Here is a 23,123-nt window from a genome sequence, read left to right as displayed (position 1 = left end):
TGAATCTGTGGAATTCATTGCCACAGATCGCTGTAGAAGCCAAGTCATTGAGTATATTTAAAGTGGAGGTTGATAGATTTCTGGTTAGTCAGAACATCGTTGGTCTCAGGGAGAAGGTAGGAGAATGGAGTTGACAGGAATAATAAATCAGCCATAATGGATTGGTGGAGCAGACTTGATGGGCCGAGTGGCCTAAATCTGCTCCTTTGTTTTATGGTTTTATGGTGTTATGGTCTAACCTGCAAAATACCCTAAGAGAATCCTAAACTGAAACTGCCTTTGCACATCCGATTTCTGAAACCTCTCCTCATAGCGAGAGTGGCTGAGCCTCCGCAGCTTACTGGGATAGATTGTTTCAAAGATTCACCATCTTCCTAAAGAAATTCCTTCTGACCCCATCATATGAAATTATGACCCCTGGTTCTGGACAACCCAGCCTTGGGAAATGAATCCCTCTGTTGACCCTGCATGTTGCAATGGGATTGCACTTCATTCTTAGGAACTTCTCTTCAATTATGTATCATTCAGATAAAATGGAAGCACAAGGGCATGACAAGACTATCGCTCACTGGTGGTGGACATGAAGCGCTGGGCAGTTCTGAGCTTTCTGCTAGTCAGCTCTCTTGTTTCATGCTCATCCAGGCCCAATCTTTTCTTCCCTACTAAAGAGGACAGGATACCCTCACACCACGGTTGTTCTATGGCTTTCGCTTATTATCCTTCTAATTTACTTTCACAGTTTTCCTCTGCTTGCTGCCTTTTTAGAGCATAAAACATTGGAGCTATTTGGACCTTTGAGTCTGTTCGGCTATTCAATCATGACTGATTTATCTTCCCTCTCAACCCCATTCTCCTACTTTTTTCCCATAACATTCAACTCCCTTACTGATCAAAAGCCTATCAAACTCCACTTTAAATATACTCAATGACTTGGCCTGCACAGACATCTGTGGCAATGAATTCCACAGATTCATCACCCTCTAGCTGAAGAAATTTCTCCTCTGTGCTAAAGAGGTACCCTTCTGAGAATGTGCCCTCTAGTCCGACTATCTCACTATTGGAAACACCCTGTCCATGTCCGCTTTGTCTAAGCCTTTCTATATTCAGTAGGTTTCAATGTGAAAGCCCTCATTCTTCTAAAATCTCCTCATACATTAACCATTTCTTTGCCAGGATCATTCTCAGAATCCTCCTCTAGACTCTCTCCAATGCTAGCGCATTCTTCCTTAGGTAAGGGGCAAAAGACTGCTCACAGTACTCCAAATGTGGTCTGACCAATGCCTAATGAAGCCTCAACATTACATCCTTTCTTTTATATTTTAGTCTTCTCAAAATGAATGCTAACATTGCATTTGACTTCCTCACTACCGGCTCAACCTGCAAGTTAACCTTTAGGGAATCCTGCACCAGGTTTCCCAAGGCCCTTTGCACCTCTGGTGTCAGAAATTTCTTCCAGTTTAGAAAATAGTCTATGCTTTTATTCCTTTTTCCAAAGTGCATGATCATACATTCCCGACTACCAGGCTGCGAGCATGTGCTATCGGACGCAAAAATGATATGATTTGGTGATATGAAATGATATGAGTCCGCTGCACCTTTCCTCATTCCCTGTCACACACACTGTTGAACTTGAACACCCCCCGCCCCCCCGTCAGCCACAAGAATATTGTCAATATTAAACCGGTCTGCGGCGCACAAAAGGTCTGCCACTTCTTTGCCCATTCTCCTAATCTGTTCCTTCTGCAGACTCCATGCTTCCTCAGAACTACCTATTCCTCCACCTATCTATCTATTGTCTTATAGTAGATCTGACTTGAATTCCTTATTTATTTTAATCTATCTTTGGTCATCCAGGGCGCTGTAGCCTTGGATCCTCAGTCTTTTTTCTGTCGTGGACTCCAATTTTTCATTTGTTCCCTTCTAATCATCATGGGAATGAATAGAAACAAACATAGCAGGAGCCGTCAATCTGAGATAAAATCAAAACATGCTGGAAACACTCAGTTGGTCAAGCAGTGTCTGAGGGAAGAGAAGGAGTTGGTCAGAAATGTGAAAGGGAAAACAAATTAGTTTTAAATTACAGAGAGAGCATGGGGGAGGAACATATAAGGCTAAGGGAATGTCTCTGAAAGAGTGAAGCCAGGATTGACTTGGGTAGATGTGATGAAATTATCTGGTTCAAAGGTTAGCAAGAGAGAGAAAACACAAAGTGTCATGCCTGCACAGGGAGGTATCTCCCCATCTCCACCCAGGTAACAAGAGTCATCTGGTACTTGTTTCCAATTAATCATCTGCAGTTTATTTAAACCCAGCCCTCATTCAGAGTCGTTGTTCACTCATTGAACCAGCCAGCCTCAACCAGCTGCTCCAAGCCTTCAGTTACCTTGTTGTGTTAGGTATCCATTCTCTCTCGTTTTGTAGCCCCTGGAGGCTTGTTATTTTTCAGTTTATTATTAAATGACCACTCTCCATGGTTGGGTTAAGTCTCCTCTTCATTTCTTGATACAAAGGAGTGTAAAAGCTGTGAGGTGCACAGTGAGAGACTCAGGCTATGCTCACAGACAGTTGCTCAAAACCAGGACTGGCTAGATCTGACACAAACAACCAGAGCTTACCTGAGCATGTTGGGGGTGGTACAGTAACGTAACAGTTAGCTGTTACAGCACCAGCTGTTAACTTGGGGGTCGATTTCTGTCGCTCTCTGTAAGGAATTTGTACGTTCTGACATGACAGTATGGCTCGGGTTTCCTCCCACATTCCATATTAGATTATGAGGACACTCAGTCCTCGTTTATTGTCATTTAGAAATGCATACATTAAAAAATGATGCAATGTTCCTCCAGAATGATATCACAGAAACACAGGACAAACCAAGACTAAAACTGACAAAACCACATAATTATATAGTTACAACAGTGCAAAGCAATACTGTAATCGGATGAAGAGCAGACCATGGGCATGGTAAAAAAAAAGTCTCAAGTCCCGATAGCCTCATCATCTCACACAGACAGTAGAAGGGAGAAACTCTCCCTGCCATGAACCTCCAAGCGCCGCAAACTTGCCGATGCGGCACCATTGGAAGCACCCGACCACAGCGGACTCTGAGTCCATCCGAAAACTTTGAACCTTCAGCCAGCCCTCCGACACTGAGCACCATCCTCTGCCGAGCGCTTCGATCCTGCCCCGGCCGCCGAACAGCAAGCAAAGCCGAGGACTCGGGGCCTTCCCCCCCGGAGATTCTGGACCACACAGTAGTAGCGGCAGCGAAGCAGGCACTAAAGAAGTTTCACTAGATGTTCCTCTGTGTTCTCACATCCATCTCCATCAAATCAGGATTGTGCACGGCACCCTACTTGACAGATTACAGATATCACCACCAGAGTGGCCCCTGCAAGCTGCGTCGTGCCGCTATCTTCTCCTCCCGACTACAACATGGTCAGGTAAGCTCTCACTGTTTGTGTCAGATCTAGCCAGTCATGCTTTTAAGCAACACTGTAATCCTGGCTTATTTTAATTCTGTCTGTAGCACAGCCTGAGTCTCTCACTGTGCACCTCAGCTTTTACGCTCCTTTGTATCAAGAAATGTAGAGGAGACTTAACCCAACCACGGAGACAATTTTGTGCAGAGTGGTCATTTAATAATAAACTGAAGAATACCAAGCCTCCAGGGGCCACAAAACAAGAGAGAACGGATACTTAACACAACAAGGCAACAAAGTAACTGAAATATGTACAGGTTAGGGTTAGTGAGCTGTGGGCATGTGATGTTGGTGTCAAAAGCATGGTGACACTTGCATGCCCAGCCAATTCTCACTGATTTGATCACTGCAAACGATGCATTTTGCTGTATGTACATGTGATAAATTAAGCTGATCTTGAATTTGATTTTTAATCAGAAAGTCTGCAGTGATCCCCAGACAGAAAGTGGGAAGCTGTTCTGCAAGCTTGCGTAGGGCCTCATCATACCAGTGTGAGGCACCACAGATGGACAGGTTCAGGTGGAATGGGAACATGAAGTAATGTGACTGAGAGCTCTGTGTTGTCACTACAGTCTGAATGCACGTGCTTCATAAGGTGGATTGAATCACATTACTTTATCGTCATATGCGCCATAGTGACAGAGTTTGGAGTTTAATTCCAACATTATTTGTAAGGAGTCTGTATGTCCTGCTCGTGAAATGTGTTGTCCAGGTGCTCCAGTTTCCTCCCACAGCCCAAAGAGGTACCGGTTAGTACACTGTAAATTGTCCCGTGGTTAGGCTAGGGTTAAATCAGGAGTTGATAGGTGACAGGGCCGGAAGGGTCTATTCCGCACTGGACCTCAATAAACAAACAAATAAATAAACAGATAAATATACGTGTACATAACAGTGCAATGAAATTACTAGCTCTTGTGAAACTCACAGAGTACAGAGTGTACACAGTAATAATAAATATAATACTGCAAAAAGCATGAAGTGACAGAATGGTGTAAGGGTGAAAATGCAGTCTGAAAAAAGGAATTATTGATGAAAACCTGTATCAGGACTGCCACCTTGTTATTGCAGTTTGATAACTGGCAAGATGGGTTGGTGAGCAAAGGCAAAAAGAAGGTTGATTTGGGGGCATGGGAGGAGATGTGAAGGAGATGTGTTAGAGGAAGGTTTTGTTTATGTGGACGTGGTGAGCAGATCTGTTACTGGAGGCACAACCTTGATGTGGGGTCACCAATGACCGAGGACTTCCTTGCTCCCCTGTCCCATTCAGGTGCCAGTGAGGACTTCTTGGAACCCCAGACGGCACAAGACCTGTCAGATGATGACGTCTCAACGGACACTTCCCTGCACTGGGGCACCCCTCGCCAGATGTCCCTGGACTCGGCCTTGTCATGCAGAGCATCCCTCATTCAGGCTGGTTGCTTCCCATCCAGCAGCCTGTCCGACCTCACTGAGAGGGGGTTTGGAGATGGAAGAAGTGGCTGTACGTTCTTGGCAGCTGATACACCCCACACGACTAATAAGCAGCATTCTGCGTCCAGGGGCATAGTCCGAACTGAGACAATCGAGGCTTTTCTGGTGGAAGACAAGGATGACATGGAGAAAGATCACATCGATCTGTCTGGAGTTTTGGAGCAGAAAGAGAGGGAAAGTGTACCTGAACTGAAGGCCGGTGCAGAAAGAACCAAACCCAAACCAAGGGATGCAGAGAACTGGGACCCATTGCTCTGCAGCCCCGTTCCATCTGCCTCAGGAGCTTTTCTGCTCAGCCAAGACCACAAGGAGACTGAGGTTCCAAGACTGGGCCTTGATGAGACTGTGACACAGACCCCAGTCAATCCAATAGGGGCCTCCAATGACCAGAAGGATCTTGAGAGGCCTGATATGGAGACTGAGATGGAAGGAGGGTTGAACCTGGAAAGCACCATCTCCAACAAGGAGAAGGTGAAGTTTACAGAAGTCCTTGAGGTGATGTCACTGGCTGCCGAGCTCCAACTGCTGAGGGAGATGGAAGAAGAGCAGCTGTCTTCAGATCCCTCACTGCCATCTGTCTCAGGTAGGAGGGCAGGGCAGAAAGTCAGGAGCACCCAAGGGTGTGTAGAGATGCCTAAGATAGTGGCCAACTTCCAGAAGCATGCTGAGGTGCTAGTTCAGCTTTCCTTTATGTAAAAGAAATATTTGATAGCTTGGAGCCTGTACTTGCTGGGGTTAGAAGAATGGGGGTGGATCTCATTGAAACCTAATGAGTATTGAAAATGGCCATGCAGAGGATATTTCCAATAGTGGGAGTGTCTAATTTGGCAGGGGGATGTGAACCGGAGTGATGGGGCAGTTGTTTTACAAACAGAGGCAATGTAAAAAGGGGACAAAATCAAACAGGACTGAAGGTGTTAGATTTAATGCACGCAGTATACAGAGTAAGGTAGGTGAACTTGTAGCGCAGTTACAGACGTGAGCATCACTAAGTTGTGGCTACAAGGAGATTATAACTGGGAGCAGCATCCAAGAATACACATTGTATCGAATGGACGGGCAGTTAGGCAGAGGGTGTGAGGTGGCTTTGTTGGTAAAAAATGAAGTCAAATCATTAGAAAGAAGTGACATAGGATTGGAAGGTGTAGAATTTCTTGTGGGTCGAGCTAAGAAACTGCAAGGGTAAAAGGACCCTGATTGGAATTATATTTTGCTCCAAACAGTAGCAAAGGTGTGGTTTACAAATTACCCTTAGGGGCCAATGATCATAATATAATAGAAATCCCCCTGCAAATTGAGAAGAAGAAGCTAAAGTAAGATATCAGTGTTACAGTGGAATAAGGGGAATTACAGAGGCATGAGAGAGGAGCTGGCCAAAATTGAATGGAAGGGGACACTAGCAGGGATGACAACGAGCAGCAAGGGCTGGAATTTCTGGGAGCAATCCTGAGGGCACGGGATAGATACATTCCCTAAGAGGAAGAAGTATTCTAAAGGCAGGGTGACACAACCACGGCCGACAAAAGAATTCAAAGCCAAAGAGAGGGCATATAATAGAGCAAAAATTAGTAGGAAGTTATAGGATTGGGAAGTTTTTAAAAACCATCAGAAGGCAAATAAAAAAGCCACAAGGAGTGAAAAGATGAAATATGAAGATAAGTTAGCCAAACAGGACAACTTATCAGATATATAAAAGAGAGGCGAGAGTAGATATAAAAAAATTTTTCACGTATATAAAAAGAGAGGCAAGAGTAGATATTGGACTGCAGTAAAGGGGAGATAAGAAAATGGCGGAGGAACCAAATAAGCATTTTGCATCAGTCTTCACTGTGAGAGATACTAGCAGTATACCAGAGGTTCAAGAGTGTTGGGGGGGGGGGAGGTGGGGAGAAGAAATGAGTGAAGTTGCTATTACTAGGGAGAAGATGCTTGAGAAACCGAAAGGTCTGAAGGCAGATAAATCACCTGGACCAGATGGTCTACACCCCAGGGTTGTGAAGGAGGTGGCTGAAGAGATTGTGGAGGCATTAGTAATGATCTTTTACAAATCAATGGATTCTGGCATGGGTCCAGAGGACTGGAAAATTGCAAATGTCACTCCACTCTTCAAGAAGGGAGAGAGGCAGAAGAAAGGAAATTATAGGCCAGTGATACTGACCTCCGTGGCTGGGAAGATATTGGAGTCAATTGTTAAGGATGTAATTCCGGGGTACTTGGAGGCACATGATAAAATAGATCAAAGTAAGCATGGTTTCCTTAAGGGGAAATCTTGCCTGACAAATCTGTTGGAATTCTTTGAAGAAATAACATGAAAGATAGACAAAGGTAGATGTTGTGTACTTGGATTTTCAGTAGGCCTTTGACAAGGTGCTTAACAAGATAAGAGCCCATTTTATTACAGGAAAGATACTAGCATGGATAGAGCATTGGCTGATTGGCAGATGGCAAAGGTAGAGTTTTCTGGTTGGCTGCCAGTGACTAGTGGTGTACCACAGGGGTCTGTGTTTGGACCACTTCTTTTTACATTATATGTCAGTGATTTGGATTCAGAAATTGATGGTTTTGTGGCCATGTTTGTGGACTTGGTGGAGGTGCAGGTAGTTTTGAGGAAGCAGAGAGGCTTAGAAGGACAGACAGATTAGGAGAATGGATAAAGAAGTGATAGATGGAATACAGTATCAGTCATGCACTTTGGTAGGAGAAATAAAAATATAAACTATTTTCTAAGTGGAGAGAAAATTCAAAAATCTGAGGTGCAAAGGGACTTAGGAGTCTTCGTGCAGGATTCCCTAAAGGTTAATTTACAGGTTGAGTCAGTGATGAGGAAGGCAAATGCAATGTTGGCATTCATTTCAGGAGGACTGGAATATAAAATCAAGGATGCAATGTTGAGGCTTTATAAGGCACTAGTGAGGCCTCATTTGGAGTATTGTGAGCAGTTTTGGGCCCCTTATCTTAAGCAGGGATGTATTTACATTGGAGAGGGTTCAGAAGAGGTTAAGAAAAATGATTCTCGGATCAAAAGGCGTAACATCTGAGGAGCATTTGTTGGCTCTGGGCCTGTACTCACTGGAATTCAGGAGAATGAGGGGGGTTCTCATTGAAGTCCATCGAATTTTGAAAGGCCTCGAAAGAGTAGATTTGGAGAAGATATTTCCTGTGGTGGGGGAGTCAAAGACCAGAGGACACAGCTTCAAAACAGAGGGACCAGAGATGAGGAGGTACTTATTTAGCCAGAGAGTGGTGAATCTATAGAACTCGTTGCCACAGACAGGAGGCCAAGTCATTGGGTATATTTAAGGCAGTAATTGATAGATTCTTGATTAGTCGGGGTATGAAGGGATATGGGGAGAAGGTGGGATAATTGGGCTAAGAGGGAAATGGATCAGACATGATTAAATAGAGTCATAGAGAACTACAGCACAGAAGCAGATCCGTTGGCCCATCCAGTACCTGCCAAAAACCATTTAAACTGCCTACACTCAACGACTTGAACCAGGACCATTGCTGTCCATATCCCTACTATCCAAGTAAACTTCTCTTAAATGTTGAAATCAAACTTGCATGGACCCTTGTGCTGTCAACTCATTCCACACTCACACAGCCCTCTGAGTGAAGAAGATTCACTCATGTTCCTCTTAAACTTATCCCTTTTCACCCTTCAGCCACAACCTCTGGTTGTAGTCCTACCCAAGCTCAGTGAAAAAATCCTGCTTGCCTTTTCCCAATCTATACCCCCTCATAATTTGTATACTTCTGTCAAATCACCTCTCAATCTTCCTATCTCACTCAGGTCCTCCAGACCCAGCAACATCCTTGTAAATTTTCTCTGTACTCTTTTAACCTTGTTTACATCTTCTCTGTAGGTAAAAGTGACCAAAACTACACACAATACTCCGGTGTAGGCCTCTCCAATGACTTGTACAACTTTAACATAACATCCCATCTTCTGTACTCAGTGCATTAATTTATGAAGGCCAATGTTTCTTTATGATCCTTCCTATCTGTGATGCCACTTTCAATGATTTAAGTATCTGTATTCCACACTCCTTAGTGCCTTACCATTCACTGGTTGGTCCTACCGAAGTGTAAAACCTCACACTTGTCTGTATTAAATTCCATCTGCCATTTTCCAGCCCATTTTTCCATCTGATTCCAATCCCTCTGCAAGCCATGATAGCCTTACCCGCTGTCTACTACATCCCAATCTTGGTGTCATCTGCAAATTTGCTGAGCCAGTTAACCACCTTATCAACCAAATGACAAAGAATAAAGGACCAGGCACCGATCCCTGCAGTACACCACTAGTCACAGGCCTCCAGTCAGGGAGACAACCCTCTGCTACAACTCTCTCACTTCTCCCACAAGGCCAATGTCTAAACCGATTTACTAACTCATCCTAAATGCTGAGCGACTCAACCTTTTCCACCAGCCTCCCATGAAGGGCCTTGTCAAAGGCCTAACTGAAGTCCATGTAGACAGCAGACACATGGGCCGAAGGGCCTGTACTGTACCTCCAACCCAATAGCATGAAAATTGATTTCTCCTTTTCAAATTTTTTTCTCTCCTCTTTCCCTCTTCTTCTAATCCACACTCTGGCCACTTACCTCTTCTCTTCACTTGCCTATCACCTTGCTCTGTTACCCCTCCTTTTTCCCTTTCTCTCTTGGTCCACTCTCCTCTCCTATCAGATTCCTTCTCCACCAGCCCTTTTGCCTTTCCCACCCATTTTCACCTATCACCTTCTAGCTAGTGCCCCACCCCCACCTTTTTATTCTAGAATCTCTCCCTTTCCTTTCCAGTCCTGATGAAGAGTCTCAGCCCGAAACGTCAACTGTTTATTCACCTCCATAGATGCTGTCTGACCTGCTGAGTTCCTCCAGCATTTTGTGTGTGTTGCTCTGTACTGTGTTCTATGAATGATGTTCCAGTTCGGCATAACATTGTTTCTGAGTTGGACTGTTCTATATTGTGCGTTCTCATGGGAGGATCAGGCAAACAGCAGGGTGTTTCTGAATTCCGTTGACTGGTGGTACAGGACAAATATCCCTTATACATACACACACACACACACACACACACACACACACACACACTCTCACACACTCACACGGACATACATAAACACACGGACACGCACACTGACACGCACAGGCACACATGCACGGACGCACATGCAGATGGACACACACGCACGGACACACACACACGGACATACATACACACACGGACACACGCACACGCGCACGGACACACACAGCGGCACATAGACATACCTAGCTCTCCCTGCAGCTGGAAATGTCACAGCGATATGGATGAGGAGATTGATATTATTGCTGTTCTTTACTCTTGCAGAGGGAGAGGAGGTTCCCATGCCAGACCATGGAGAACCAGGTGTGCTGCAGACAGTGGGTTTGGTTGATACTTTAATGCCCACCGGAGGGACAGGCATTGTGGACAACGCAAAGCCAGGAGCAAGTGACATCAACACCAACAGCAGTGATACCATTGTATGGCAGTCCCCAGTCATCCAGGTCTCAGTTGGGCAAGGAGCTCAGGAAGTGATGGATGATGAAGCCCAGTTGGACAACAGGCAACTCAGTGCCTTGGACCAAACAGACCTTTGCAAAGCTAAGGTCTTCAAGGATGCAGACCAATTAGGTAAGCCCACAGACAGCCAGGTTTGGGTAGGGAGTGAAGCTCTCTCTATAATTGTCTATTGCTAAATAGGTTTAAGGTTAGTGCATTGTAGGCATGCTGTAATGGTGCCAGAAGCACGACAAGAGCACAATCCTCACTGATTTGACTTGACGCAAATGGCGCATTTCACTCTGCGTTTTGATGTGTATGCGACAAATAATGCTAATTGCAGTCTGAATGAAAACTCTCAGGGCAGGGATGTCAAGGATGAGGTGTAAGGAAAAGATGCTTCTCTACTGCTCGTTAACTGGTCTTTTTTGTTGTCCACTACAGCCCCAATCTTGGTGTCACCTACAAATTTGATGATCCAGGTTACCACATTATCATCCAGATCATTGATATAGATGAAAAACAGCGATGGTCCCGTCACTGATCCCTAGAGTCCTCCACTTGTCACAGGCCTCCAGACAGAGATACAACTATCTACTATCACCTTCAGCTTCTCCTGTGAAGCCAATGACTAATCTAATTTACTACCTTGCCTTGTCTTGAACCTAGTAAGTGCGGGACTTAAGGCTTTGGTACCTCTTGCGTGCTAGTAGTTGTGAGTCGATGGCATGACCCAGATGATAGGGGTTTTGATAAGTGGATGCCTTCTTGAGGTAGTGCCTTCTGTGGATACTCGCAGTGTTGGGAAGGAATGTTGAGAATTAATGTGTTGAGTTGAATTCACTACACTGCAACCTGCTATGTTCTTACATCAACTATGATGCAACTAATCACAATGCTTTCAACAGCACATTTGTACAAGTTTGTCTGAGTGTTTGGTGACAAGCCAAACCTCCTTACTTACTAAGAAAGAAATTATGTGGAATGAAGATGTTGAAGCTATTGTTGGTTGTTAGAGGGGTAGGACTGGCAGTTCATTGCTCTGGGGTTCCAATGTCAGAAGTAGAATGAGGCTTAATATCATGAAATATGTTGCTTTGTGGCAGCAGCACAGAATAAAAAACTATAAATTGCAATAAGAAATATGTATATGTAATTAAATAAATAGTGCAACAGGAGAGCAGAAAAAGAAAATAGTGATGGGTTCACTGTCCATTCATAAATCTGATGGCTTGTTATTTAATTTTTACTTACTTAGAGATACAGTGCATAATCAGACCTTCTGACCCTACGAGTTGCACCACTCAGGAACCCCTGTCAACCCTGATTCAGCCCTAACCTAATCATGGGACAGTTATAGTGAACAATTAACTAACCCTTTGGACTGTGAGAGGAAACCAGAGGACTCGGAGAAAATCCCTGCATTCCACATGGAAGACATACAGAGACTCCTTATAGTGAACACCAGACTTGAACTTCAAGCTTCAATGCCTTGAGACATAACAGCATTGTGTTAACCCCTACTATGGCATGCAAGCCGTTTATAAAATCTTGAGTGTGTGACTTCAGGCGTCCTGTATCTCCTCCTTGATGGTGGCAATGAGAATTGGGCATGTTCTGGGTGATGGGGATCTTAATGATGGATGCTGCTTTTTTTGAGGCTTTGAATTGAATTGATGGTTTGAGATGTGTCTATTTTAATGCAAGAAGCATCATGAACAAAGTGGATGAGCTTAAAGCGTGGATCAGTACTTGGAGCTATGATGTCATGGCTATTACAGAGACTTGGATGGTTCGGGGCAGGTATGGTTACTCAGAGTGCCAGGCTATAAATGTCTAAGAAAGGACAGGGAGGGAGGCAAAAGAGGTGGGGGCGTGGCACTGTTGACCAGAGATAGTGTCACAGCTGCAGAAAAGGAGGAAGTCATGGAGGGATTGTCTACTGAGTCTCTGTAGGTAGAAGTTAGGAACAGGAAGGGGTCAATAACTCTACTGGGTGATTTTTATAGAGCACCCAATAGAAACAGGGACATTGAGGAGCAGATAGAAAGATAGATTCTGGAAAGGTGTAATAATAACCGGGTTGTTGTGGTGGGAGATATTAATTTCACAAATATTGATTGGCATCTCCCTAGCGCAAGGGGTTCAGATGGGGTGGAGTTTGTTAGGTGTGTCCATGAAGGTTTCCCGACACAATATATAGATAAGCCTACAAGAGGAGAGGCTGTACTTGATCTGGTATTGGGAAATGAACCTGGACAGGTGTCAGGTCTCTCAGTGTGAGATCACTTTGGAGACAATGATCACAGTTCTATCCCCTTTACCATAGCATTGGAGAGGGTTAGGAACAGACAAGTTAGGAAAGCGTTTAATTGGAGTAAGGGGAAATATGAAGCTATCAGGCTGGAACTTGGAAGCATAAATTGGGAACAGATATTCTCAGGGAAATGTACGGCAGAAATGTGGCAAATGTTCAGGGATATGTCCATTGGGATGAGTTGCAGTGCAATCAAAGCAAAAAGTACCAAATAAGGTTTGTACTTAAATGCACGCAGCATAAGGAATAAGGTGGGTGATCTTGTCGTACAGCTACAGATTGGCAGGTATGATATTGTGGCCATCACTGAGACGTGGCTAAAAGATGCATGTCTCTAGGAGCTGAACGTCCAAGGATACATGGTGTATCGGAAGGATAGGCAGGTAGGCAGAGGGGGTGGCGTGGCTTTATTGCTAAAAAATGATATTAAATCATTAGAAAGAGGTGACATAGGATCGGAAGGTGCTGTCATAAGGTGGTGGCTGGGAACGGACCCAAGTGCAAGACACAGACACTGAAATACTAGGGACAGGACTAGCATACAAGGTGAGGGCTAGGACATGGACACAAAAACCGGGAACCCGGAACAGAACTGGACAAGAGATCTAGGAGCCTGGGCTTGGACTCCGAGCCAGAGACTGGACAAGGACCCAGAACCTGGGCCTTGCCTCTGGCTCGGACCCCAGAACTAGACAAGGATGTGACTTGGCTGGCAGGCAGGACAAGGCTGGAGTCTTCAGACTTGAGGCGAGGCTGGAGACCGGAGCCTTGAGGCGAGGCTAGAGGTTTGGGGGCTTGAAGCTCCTCCTGGGTAGGGCACAGATCTCCATCCGACGGAGGCAAGGGACAGGAAGGGACAGAACCCACCGCAGGATAACAGCAATCTGGCCTGACTTACCTGACGGAGGGCAAGTGACAGGACGGGACAGGACCCACCGCAGGGTAACGGCAATCTGGCCTGGCTTACCTGACGGAGGCAAGGGTCAGGAAGGGAGCTAAGTACAGGGTGGCTCCAAGACAAGACTTCAGGTGAGACATACAAATTAGCCAGAAAAAGTGGCTCACCTGAGGACTGGGAGAAATTCAGAGTTCAGCAGAGGAGGACAAAGGGCTTAATTAGGAAGGGGGAAAAAGATTATGAGAGAAAACTGGCAGGGAACATAAAAACTGACTGTAAAAGCTTTTATAGATATGTAAAAAGGAAAAGACTGGTAAAGACAAATGTAGGTCCCCTACAGACAGAAATAGGTGAATTGATTATGGGGAGCAAGGACATGGCAGACCAATTGAATAATTACTTTGGTTCTGTCTTCACTAAGGAGGACATAAATAATCTTCCAGAAATAGTAGGGGACAGAGGGTCCAGTGAGATGGAGGAACTGAGCGAAATACATGTTAGTAGGGAAGTGGTGTTAGGTAAATTGAAGGGATTAAAGGCAGATAAATCCCCAGGGCCAGATGGTCTGCATCCCAGAGTGCTTAAGGAAGTAGCCCAAGAAATAGTGGATGCATTAGTAATAATTTTTCAAAACTCGTTAGATTCTGGACTAGTTCCTGAGGATTGGAGGGTGGCTAATGTAACCCCACTTTTTAAAAAGGGAGGGAGAGAGAAACTGGGGAATTATAGACCAGTTAGCCTAACGTCGGTGGTGGGGAAACTGCTGGAGTCAGTTATCAAAGATGTGATAACAGCACATTTGGAAAGCGGTGAAATTATCGGACAAAGTCAGCATGGATTTGTGAAAGGAAAATCATGTCTGACGAATCTCAGAATTTTTTGAGGATGTAACTAGTAGAGTGGATAGGGGAGAACCAGTGGATGTGGTATATTTGGATTTTCAAAAGGCTTTTGACAAGGTCCCACACAGGAGATTAGTGTGCAAACTTAAATCACACGGTATTGGGGGTATGGTATTGATGTGGATAGAGAATTGGTTAGCAGACAGGAAGCAAAGAGTGGGGATAAACAGGACCTTTTCAGAATGGCAGGCAGTGACTAGTGGGGTACCGCAAGGCTCAGTGCTGGGACCCCAGTTGTTTACAATATATATTAATGACTTGGATGAGGGAATAAAATGCAGCATCTCCAAGTTTGCGGATGACACGAAGCTGGGCGGCAGTGTTAGCTGTGAGGAGGATGCTAAGAGAATGCAGGGTGACTTGGATAGGTTGGGTGAGTGGGCAAATTCATGGCAAATGCAATTTAATGTGGATAAATGTGAAGTTATCCACTTTGGTGGCAAAAATAGGAAAACAGATTATTATCTGAATGGTGGCCGATTAGGAAAAGGGGAGGTGCAATGAGACCTGGGTGTCATTATACACCAGTCATTGAAAGTGGGCATGCAGGTACAGCAGGCGGTGAAAAAGGCGAATGGTATGCTGGCATTTATAGCAAGAGGATGCGAGTACAGGAGCAGGGAGGTACTACTGCAGTTGTACAAGGCCTTGGTGAGACCATACCTGGAGTATTGTGTGCAGTTTTGGTCCCCTAATCTGAGGAAAGACATCCTTGCCATAGAGGGAGTACAAAGAAGGTTCACCAGATTGATTCCTGGGATGGCAGGACTTTCATATGAAGAAAGACTGGATGAACTAGGCTTGTACTCGTTGGAATTTAGAAGATTGAGGGGGGATCTGATTGAAACGTATAAAATCCTAAAGGGATTGGACAGGCTAGATGCAGGAAGATTGTTCCCGATGTTGGGGAAGTCCAGAACGAGGGGTCACACTTTGAGGATAGAGGGGAAGCCTTTTAGGACTGAGATTAGGAAAAACTTCTTCACACAGAGAGTGGTGAATCTGTGGAATTCTCTGTCACAGGAAACAGTTGAGGCCAGTTCATTGGCTATATTTAAGAGGGAGTTAGATATGGCCCTTGTGGCTAGGGGGATCAGAGGGTATGGAGGGAAGGCTGGTGCAGGGTTCTGAGTTGGATGATCAGCCATGATCATAATAAATGGCGGTGCAGGCTCGAAGGGCTGAATGGCCTACTCCTGCACCTATTTTCTATGTTTTCTATGAGACGAGGCGAGAGTTACCGGCAAGACAGGGCAAGGTTTCAAGCAATGCAAGGTGAGACAAGAACTTCAAGGTGAGGTGAGAGTTACCGGGAAGACAAGGCAAGGCTTCAGGTAAGGAAACAGAAGGCAGGGGAAGGGATACGAGGAGTAAGGATAAGAACAATGCAGCACCCCGCCCTGGTCTCTGGAGGTATTTATGCAGCCGGCCCCAACAAGAAACAGCTGCCTCAATTAGTGCTCAAACAGGAACAGAAAGAGGGTAGACAGGAAAACCTGGAGCAAGGGTTGATGGACCAGACCGTGAACCGTAATGCGGACTTCACGGACTGGACCATGACAGTACCCCACCTCTACGGGAGCCTCTAGGTGACCAAACAGGCTATCCAGACTATGGACAACCTGGGCGGGTGGGAGGGTATTTAACAGAAGGGAACCCCGGGGGGCAAGAGGAAAATGACAGTGTCTGTGTCGCTGTGTCCATGGTTGGCTGGATTGTTCAGTCATAAGGTGGTGGCTGGGTACGGACCCAAGTGCAAGACACAGACACTGAAGTACTAGGGACAGGAGTAGGATACAGGCTGAGGGCTAAGACATGGACACGAAAACCAAGAACCTGGAACAGGACTGGACAAGAGAGCTAGGAGCCCAGGCTTGGACTCCAAGCCAGAGACTGGACAAGGACCCAGAACCTGGGTCTTGCCTCTGGCTCGGACCCCAGAACTAGACAAGGACGTGACTTGGCTGGTAGGCAGGACGAGGCTGGAGTCTTCAGACTTGAGACAAGGCTTGAGACCAGGGACTTGAGGCAAGGCTGGAGACCAGGGACTTGAGGCGAGGCTGGAGACCAGGGACTTGAGGCGAGGCTGGAGACCAGGGACTTGAGGCGAGGCTGGAGACCAGGGACTTGAGGCGAGGCTGGAGACCAGGGACTTGAGGTGAGGCGAGGCTAGAGGCTTGGGGGCTTGAAGTTCCTCCCGGGCAGGGCGCGGGTCTCCACCCGACGGAGGCAAGGGACAGGAAGGGACAGAACCCACTGCAGGGTAACAGCAATCTGGCCTGACTTACCTGACAGAGGCAAGGGACAGGACCCACCACAGGGTAACAGCAATCTGGCCTGGCTTACCCAACGGAGGCAAGGGACAGGAAGGGACAGAACCCACTGCAGGGTAACAGCAATCTGGCCTGACTTACCCGACGGAGGGCCAGGGACAGGAAGGGACAGGACCCACCGCAGGGTAATGGCAATCTGGCCTGGCTTACCCGACGGAGGCAAGGGACAGGAAGGGACAGGACCCACCGCAGAGTAACGGCAATCTGGCCTGGTGTACCCGACGGAGGCAAGGGACAGGAAAGGAGCTAGGTACAGGGTGGCTCCAAGACAAGACTTCGGGCGAGACGAGGCGAGAGTTACTGGCAAGACAAGGCAAGGCTTCAGGCAATGCAAGGCGAGACAAGAACTTAAGGTGAGGCAAGAGTTACCAGCAAGACAATGCGAGGCGAGAGTTACCGGCAAGACAAGGCAAGAAAACAGAAGGTAGGGGAAGCGATAGGAGGAGTAAGGACAAGAGCAATCCAGCAGCCACACCCTGGTCTCTGGAGGTATTTATGCAGCCAGCCCCAACGAGAAACAGCTGCCTCAATTAGTGCTCAACAGGAACAGAAACAGGGTAGACAGGAAAACCTGGAGCAAGGGTCGATGGACCGGACCGTGAACCGGAATGCGGACTTCACGGACTGGACCATGACAGGTGCAGAACCTTTATGGGTTGAGCTAAGAAATCGCAGGAGTAAAAGGACCCTGATGGCAGTTATATACAGGCCTCCTAACAGCTGTAGTGATGTGGACTACAAATTACAACAGGAAATAGAAAAGGCTTGTCAGAAGGGCAGTGTTATGATAATTGTGGGGGATTTTAACATGCGAGTGGATTGGGAAAATCAGGTCGGCACTGGATCTGAAGAGAGAATTTATAGAATGTCTGCGAGATGGCTTTTTAGAACAGCTTGTTGTTGAGCCCACTAGGGGATCAGCTGTACTGGATTGGGTGTTGTTTAATGAATCAGAGGTGATTAGAGAGGTTGAGGTGAAGGAACCCTTGGGGGACAGTGATCATAACATGATTGAGTTCACTGTGAAGTTTGAGAAAGAGAAGCCGCAATCCGATATGTCGATATTTCAGTGGAGTAAAGGAAATTACAGTGGCATGAGAGAGGAACTGGCCAGAGTTGACTGGAAAGGGACACTGGTGGGAAGGACGGCAGAGCAGCAGTGGCTGGAGTTTATGCGAGAAATGAGGAAGATGCAAGACAGGTATATTCCAAAAAAGAAGAAATTTTCAAATGGAAAAAGGATGCATCCGTGGCTGGCAAGAGAAGGCAAAGCCAAAGTTAAAGCAAAGGAGAGGGCATACAAGGAAGTAAAAATTAATGGGAAGGCAGAGGATTGGAAGTTTTTAAAAGCTTACAAAAGGAAACTAAAAAGGTCATTAAGAGGGAAAAGATGAACTATCAAAGGAAGCTAGCAAATAATATCAAAGAGGATACTAAAAGCTTTTTCAAGTATATAAAGAGTAAAAGACAGGTGAGAGTAGATAGAAAATGATGCTGGAGAAATTGTAATGGGAGATAAGGAGATGGCGGAGGAACTGAATGAGTATTTTGCATCTGTCTTCACTGAGGAAGACATCAGCAGTATACCGGACACTCAAGGGTTTGAGGGAAGAGAAGTGTGTGCAGTCACAATTACGACAGAGAAAGTACTCAGGAAGCTGAATAGTCCAAGGGTAGATAAATCTCCCGGACCAGATGGAATGCACCCTCGTGTTCTGAAGGAAATAGCTGTGGAGATTGCGGAGGCATTAGCAGTGATCTTTCAAAAGTCAATAGATTCTGGAATGATTCCAAAGGACTGGAAGATTGCAAATGTCACTCCACTATTTAAGAAGGGGGACAAGGAAGCGAAAAGTAAATTATACACCTGTTAGCTTGACATTGGTGGTTGGGAAGTTGTTGGAGTTGATTTGTCAAGGATGAGGTTACAGAGTACCTGGAGGCATTTGAAGAACTCAGAACTCAGAACTCATATGAAGAACATAGGCAGAACTCCGCATGGTTTCCTTAAAGGAAAATCCTACCTGACAAACCTATTACAATTTTTTGAGGAAATTACAAGTAGGCTAGACAAGGGAGATTCAGTGGATGTTGTATATTTCGATTTTCAGAAGGCCTTTGACAAGGTGCCACACATGAGGCTGCAAAACAAGATAAGAGCCCGTGGAATTATGGGAAAGTTACATACGTGGATAGAGCGTTGCCTGATTGGCAGGAAACAGAGAGTGGGAATAAAGGGATCCTATTCTGGTTGGCTGCCGGTTACCAGTGGTGTTCCACAGGGGTCCGTATTGGGGCCGCTTCTTTTTACGTTGTACATCAATGATTTGGATTATGGAATAGATGGCTTTGTGGCTAAGTTTGCTGATGATACAAAGATAAGTGGAGGGGCGGGTAGAGCTGAAGAAACAGAGAGTCTGCAGAGAGACTTGGATAGATTGGGAGAATGGGCAAAGAAGTGGCAAATGAAATACAATGTTGGAAAGTGTATGGTTATGCACTTTGGCAGAAGAAATAAAAGGGCAGACTATTATTTAAATGAGGAGAGAATTCAAAGTTCTGAGATGCAATGGGACCTGGGAGTCCTTGTGCACGATACCCTGAAGGTTAACCTCCAGGTTGAGTCGGTGGTGAAGAAGGCGAATGCAATATTGGCATTCATTTCTAGAGGAATAGAGTATAGGAGCAGGGATGTGATGTTGAGGCTGTATAAGGCACTGGTAAGACCTCACTTGGAGTACTGTGGGCAGTTTTGGGCTCCTAATTTAAGAAAGGATGTGCTGACATTGGAGAGGGTTCAGAGAAGATTCACAAGAATGATTCTGGGAATGAGAGGGTTAACATATGAGGCACTTTTGTCCGCTCTTAGACTGTATTCCTTGGAGTTTAGAAGAATGAGGGGGGACCTCATAGAAACATTTCGAATATTGAAAAGCATGGATAAAGTGGATGTGGCAAAATTGTTTACCATGGTGGGGGAGTCTAGTACGAGATGGCATGATTTAAGGATTGAAGGGTGCCCTTTCAGAACAGAGATGCGAAGAAATTTTTTTAGCCAGAGGGTGATGAATCTATGGAATTTGTTGCCACGGGCAGCAATGGAGGCCAAGTCATTGCGTATATTTAAGGCAGAGATTGATAGCTATCTGAGTAGCCAGGGCATCAAAGGTTATGGTGAGAAGGTGGGGGAGTGGGTCTAAATGGGAGAATGGATCAAAGATATAAAGGCATCCGTTAGTCTTGCGAGACCATGGACCTGCGCCTGGAAAGTCTTCACTCTCCAGGGCGCAGGCCTGGGCAAGGTTGTATGGAAGACTAACAGTTGCCCATGCTGCAAGTCTCCCCTCTCCACGACACCAATGTTGTCCAAGGGAAGGACATCAGGACCCATACAGCTTGGCACCAGTGTCGTTGCAGACCAATGTGTGATTAAGTGCCTTGCTCAAGGACACAACACGTTCCCTCGGCTGGGGATCGAACTCACGACCTTCAGGTAGCTAGTCCAATGCCTTAACCACTTGGCCTCATGCTCACACAGAGAATGGATCAGCTCATGATACAATGGTGGAGCAGACTCGATGGGCCGAATGGCCAACTTCTGCTCCTTTGTCTTATGGTCTTATGGATATTTGCGTGGCATTCTGCATAGGTACGTTCCACTGAGACAGAGAAGGCATGGTAGGGTACAGGAACCATGGTGTACAAAGGCTGTTGAAAATCTAGTCAAGAAGAAAAGAAAGGCTTACAAAAAGTTCAAAAACTAGGTCATGATAGAGATCTAGAAGATTATAAGGCTAGCAGGAAGGAGCTTAAGAAAGAAATTAGGAGAGCCAGAAGGAGCCATGAGAAGGCCTTGGCAAGCAGGATTAAGGAAAACCCCAAGTCATTCTACAAGTGTGTGAAGAGCAAGAGGATAAGACTTCAGAGAATAGGACCAGTTAAATGTGATAGTGGAAAAGTGGAGATGGCTGAGCCTCTGGCAATGATCTTTGCATCATCAATGGTTCCGGAGGATTGGACGGTTGGAGATGTTGTTCCCTTATTCAAGAAAGGGAGTGGAGATAGTCCAGGAAATTATAGACCAGTGAGTCTTATTTCAGTGGTTGGTAAGTTGATGGAAAAGATCCTGAGGGACAGGATTTCTGAACATTTGGAGAGGCATATTATGATTGCCTGATTGAATATTTTGAGGATGTGACTAAACACATTGATGAAGGTAGAGCAGTAGATGTAGTGTATATGATAAGGTACCCCATGCAAGGCTTATTGAGAAAGTAAGGAAGCATGGGATCCAAGGGGACATTGTTGTGTGGATCAAGAACTGACTTGCCCACAGAAGGCATAGAGCAGTTGTAGATGGGTCATATTCTGCATGGAGGTCGGTGACCAGTGGTATGCCTCAGGGATCTGCTCTGGGACCCCTACTCTTCGTGATTTTTATAAATAATCTGGATGAGAAAGTGGAGGGATGGGTTAGCAAGTTTGCTGATGACACAAAGGTTGGGGGTGTTGTGAATAGTGTGGAGGGCTGTCAGAGGTTACAGCGGGACATTGATAGGATGCAAAACTGGGCTGAGAAGTGGCAGATGGAGTTAACCCAGATGAGTGTGAGGTGGTTCATTTTGGTAGGTCAAATATGATGGCTGAATATAGTATCAGTGGTAAGACTCTTAGCAATGTGGAGGATCAGAGGGATCTTGGGGTCCGAGTCCATAGGACACTCAAAGCTGCTGTGCAGGTTGACTCTGTGGTTAAGAAGATACATGGTGCATTGGCGTTCATCAATCATGGGATTGAGTTTAGGAGCCAAAAGGTAATGTTGCACTTTTTTAAATCCGTGATCAGACCCCACTTGGAGTACTGTGCTCAGTTCTGGTCACCTTACTATAGAAAGGATGTGGAAACTATAGAAAGGGTGCAGAGGAGACTTACAAGGATGTTGCTTCGATTGGGGAGCATGCCTTAAGAGAATAAGTTAAGTGAACTTGGCCTTTTCTCCTTGGTGTGATGGAGGATGAGAGGTGACCTGATACGGGTGTATAGAGTGTATAAGAGGCATTGATCATGTGGATAGTCAGAGGCTTTTACCCAGGGCTGAAATGGCTAGCACGAGAGGGCACAGTTTTAATGTGCTTGGAAGTGGGTACAGAGGAGATGTCAGGAGTAAGTTTTTTACACAGATCGTGCTAAGTGTGTGGATTGGGCTGCCGGCGACGGTGGTGGAGGCAGATATTATATGGTCTTTTAAGATGCTCCTGGATAGGTACGTGGAGCTTCAAAAAAATAGAGGGTTATGGGTAACCTTAGGTAATTTCTAAGTAAGTACATGTTTGGCACAGCATTGTGGGCTGAAGGGCCTGTATTGTGCTGTAGGTTTTCTATGTTTCTATGAATTGACTTTATTATTTACATCCTTCATATACATGAGTAAAAATCTTTACATTACCTTTCTGTTTAAATGTGCAATGTGCATTAAATCGTATGCACAACAGAATAGTCAATATAACATAAAAATACAGTTGTGGCAGCATGAGTTAAGCAGTCTGATGGCCTGGTGGAAGAAGTTGTCCTGGAGCCCTGTTGGTCCTGGCTTTTATGCTGTGGTACCATTTCCCGGATGGAAGCAGCTGGAATAGTTTGTGGTTGGGGTGACTCGGGTCTCCAATAGTCCTATGGGCTCTTCTTACACCTGTCTTTGTAAGTATCCTGGATAGTGGGAAGTTCACATCTGCAGATGCACTGGGCTGTCTGCACCACTCTCTGCAGAGTCCTGTGACTGAGGGGAGTACAGTTCCCATACCAGGCACTGATGCAACCAGTCAGGATGGTCTCAATTGTGCCCCTGTAAAAAGTGCTTAGGATTTGGGGACTCATACCAAACCTCTTCAACCGCCTGAGGTGAAAGAGGTGCTGTTGTGCCTTTTACAACCACACAGCTGGTATGTACAGACCACGTGAGATCCTCAGGATTGCTTACGCTGAGGAACTTAAAGCTGTTCACCCTCTCAACCCCAGATCCATTGATGTCAATAGGGGCTAGCCTGTCTCCATTCCTTCCGTAGTCCACATTCCTTTGTTTTTTCCCACATTGATGAAGAGGTTGTTTTCTTGACACCACTGTGTCAAAGTGATGACTTCTTCTCTGAAGGCTGCCTCATTATTATTTGAGATTAGGCCAATCAGTGTAGTGTCGTC

The 23,123-nt window shown here is 45.7% G+C and overlaps 1 protein-coding gene across 2 annotated transcripts in view; it reads left to right on the top strand.

The window, feature by feature from the left end:
• Window positions 1-23,123, top strand: part of LOC134352869 (reticulon-2-like) — a 269,961-nt gene that overhangs the window by 20,587 nt on the left and 226,251 nt on the right. For both annotated transcript variants that reach the window (XM_063060408.1, XM_063060409.1), the window contains exons 3-4: window positions 4,747-5,532; window positions 10,305-10,610. In XM_063060408.1, the coding sequence (XP_062916478.1) occupies window positions 4,747-5,532; window positions 10,305-10,610 (1,092 nt within the window). The remainder of the gene's footprint in view (window positions 1-4,746; window positions 5,533-10,304; window positions 10,611-23,123) is intronic.

Source organism: Mobula hypostoma, chromosome 10, assembly GCF_963921235.1.
Source record: "Mobula hypostoma chromosome 10, sMobHyp1.1, whole genome shotgun sequence".
Lineage (NCBI taxonomy): Eukaryota > Metazoa > Chordata > Chondrichthyes > Myliobatiformes > Myliobatidae > Mobula > Mobula hypostoma.
Note: the sequence above shows the minus strand (reverse complement) of the source record. Positions and strands in the feature narration are given on the sequence as shown.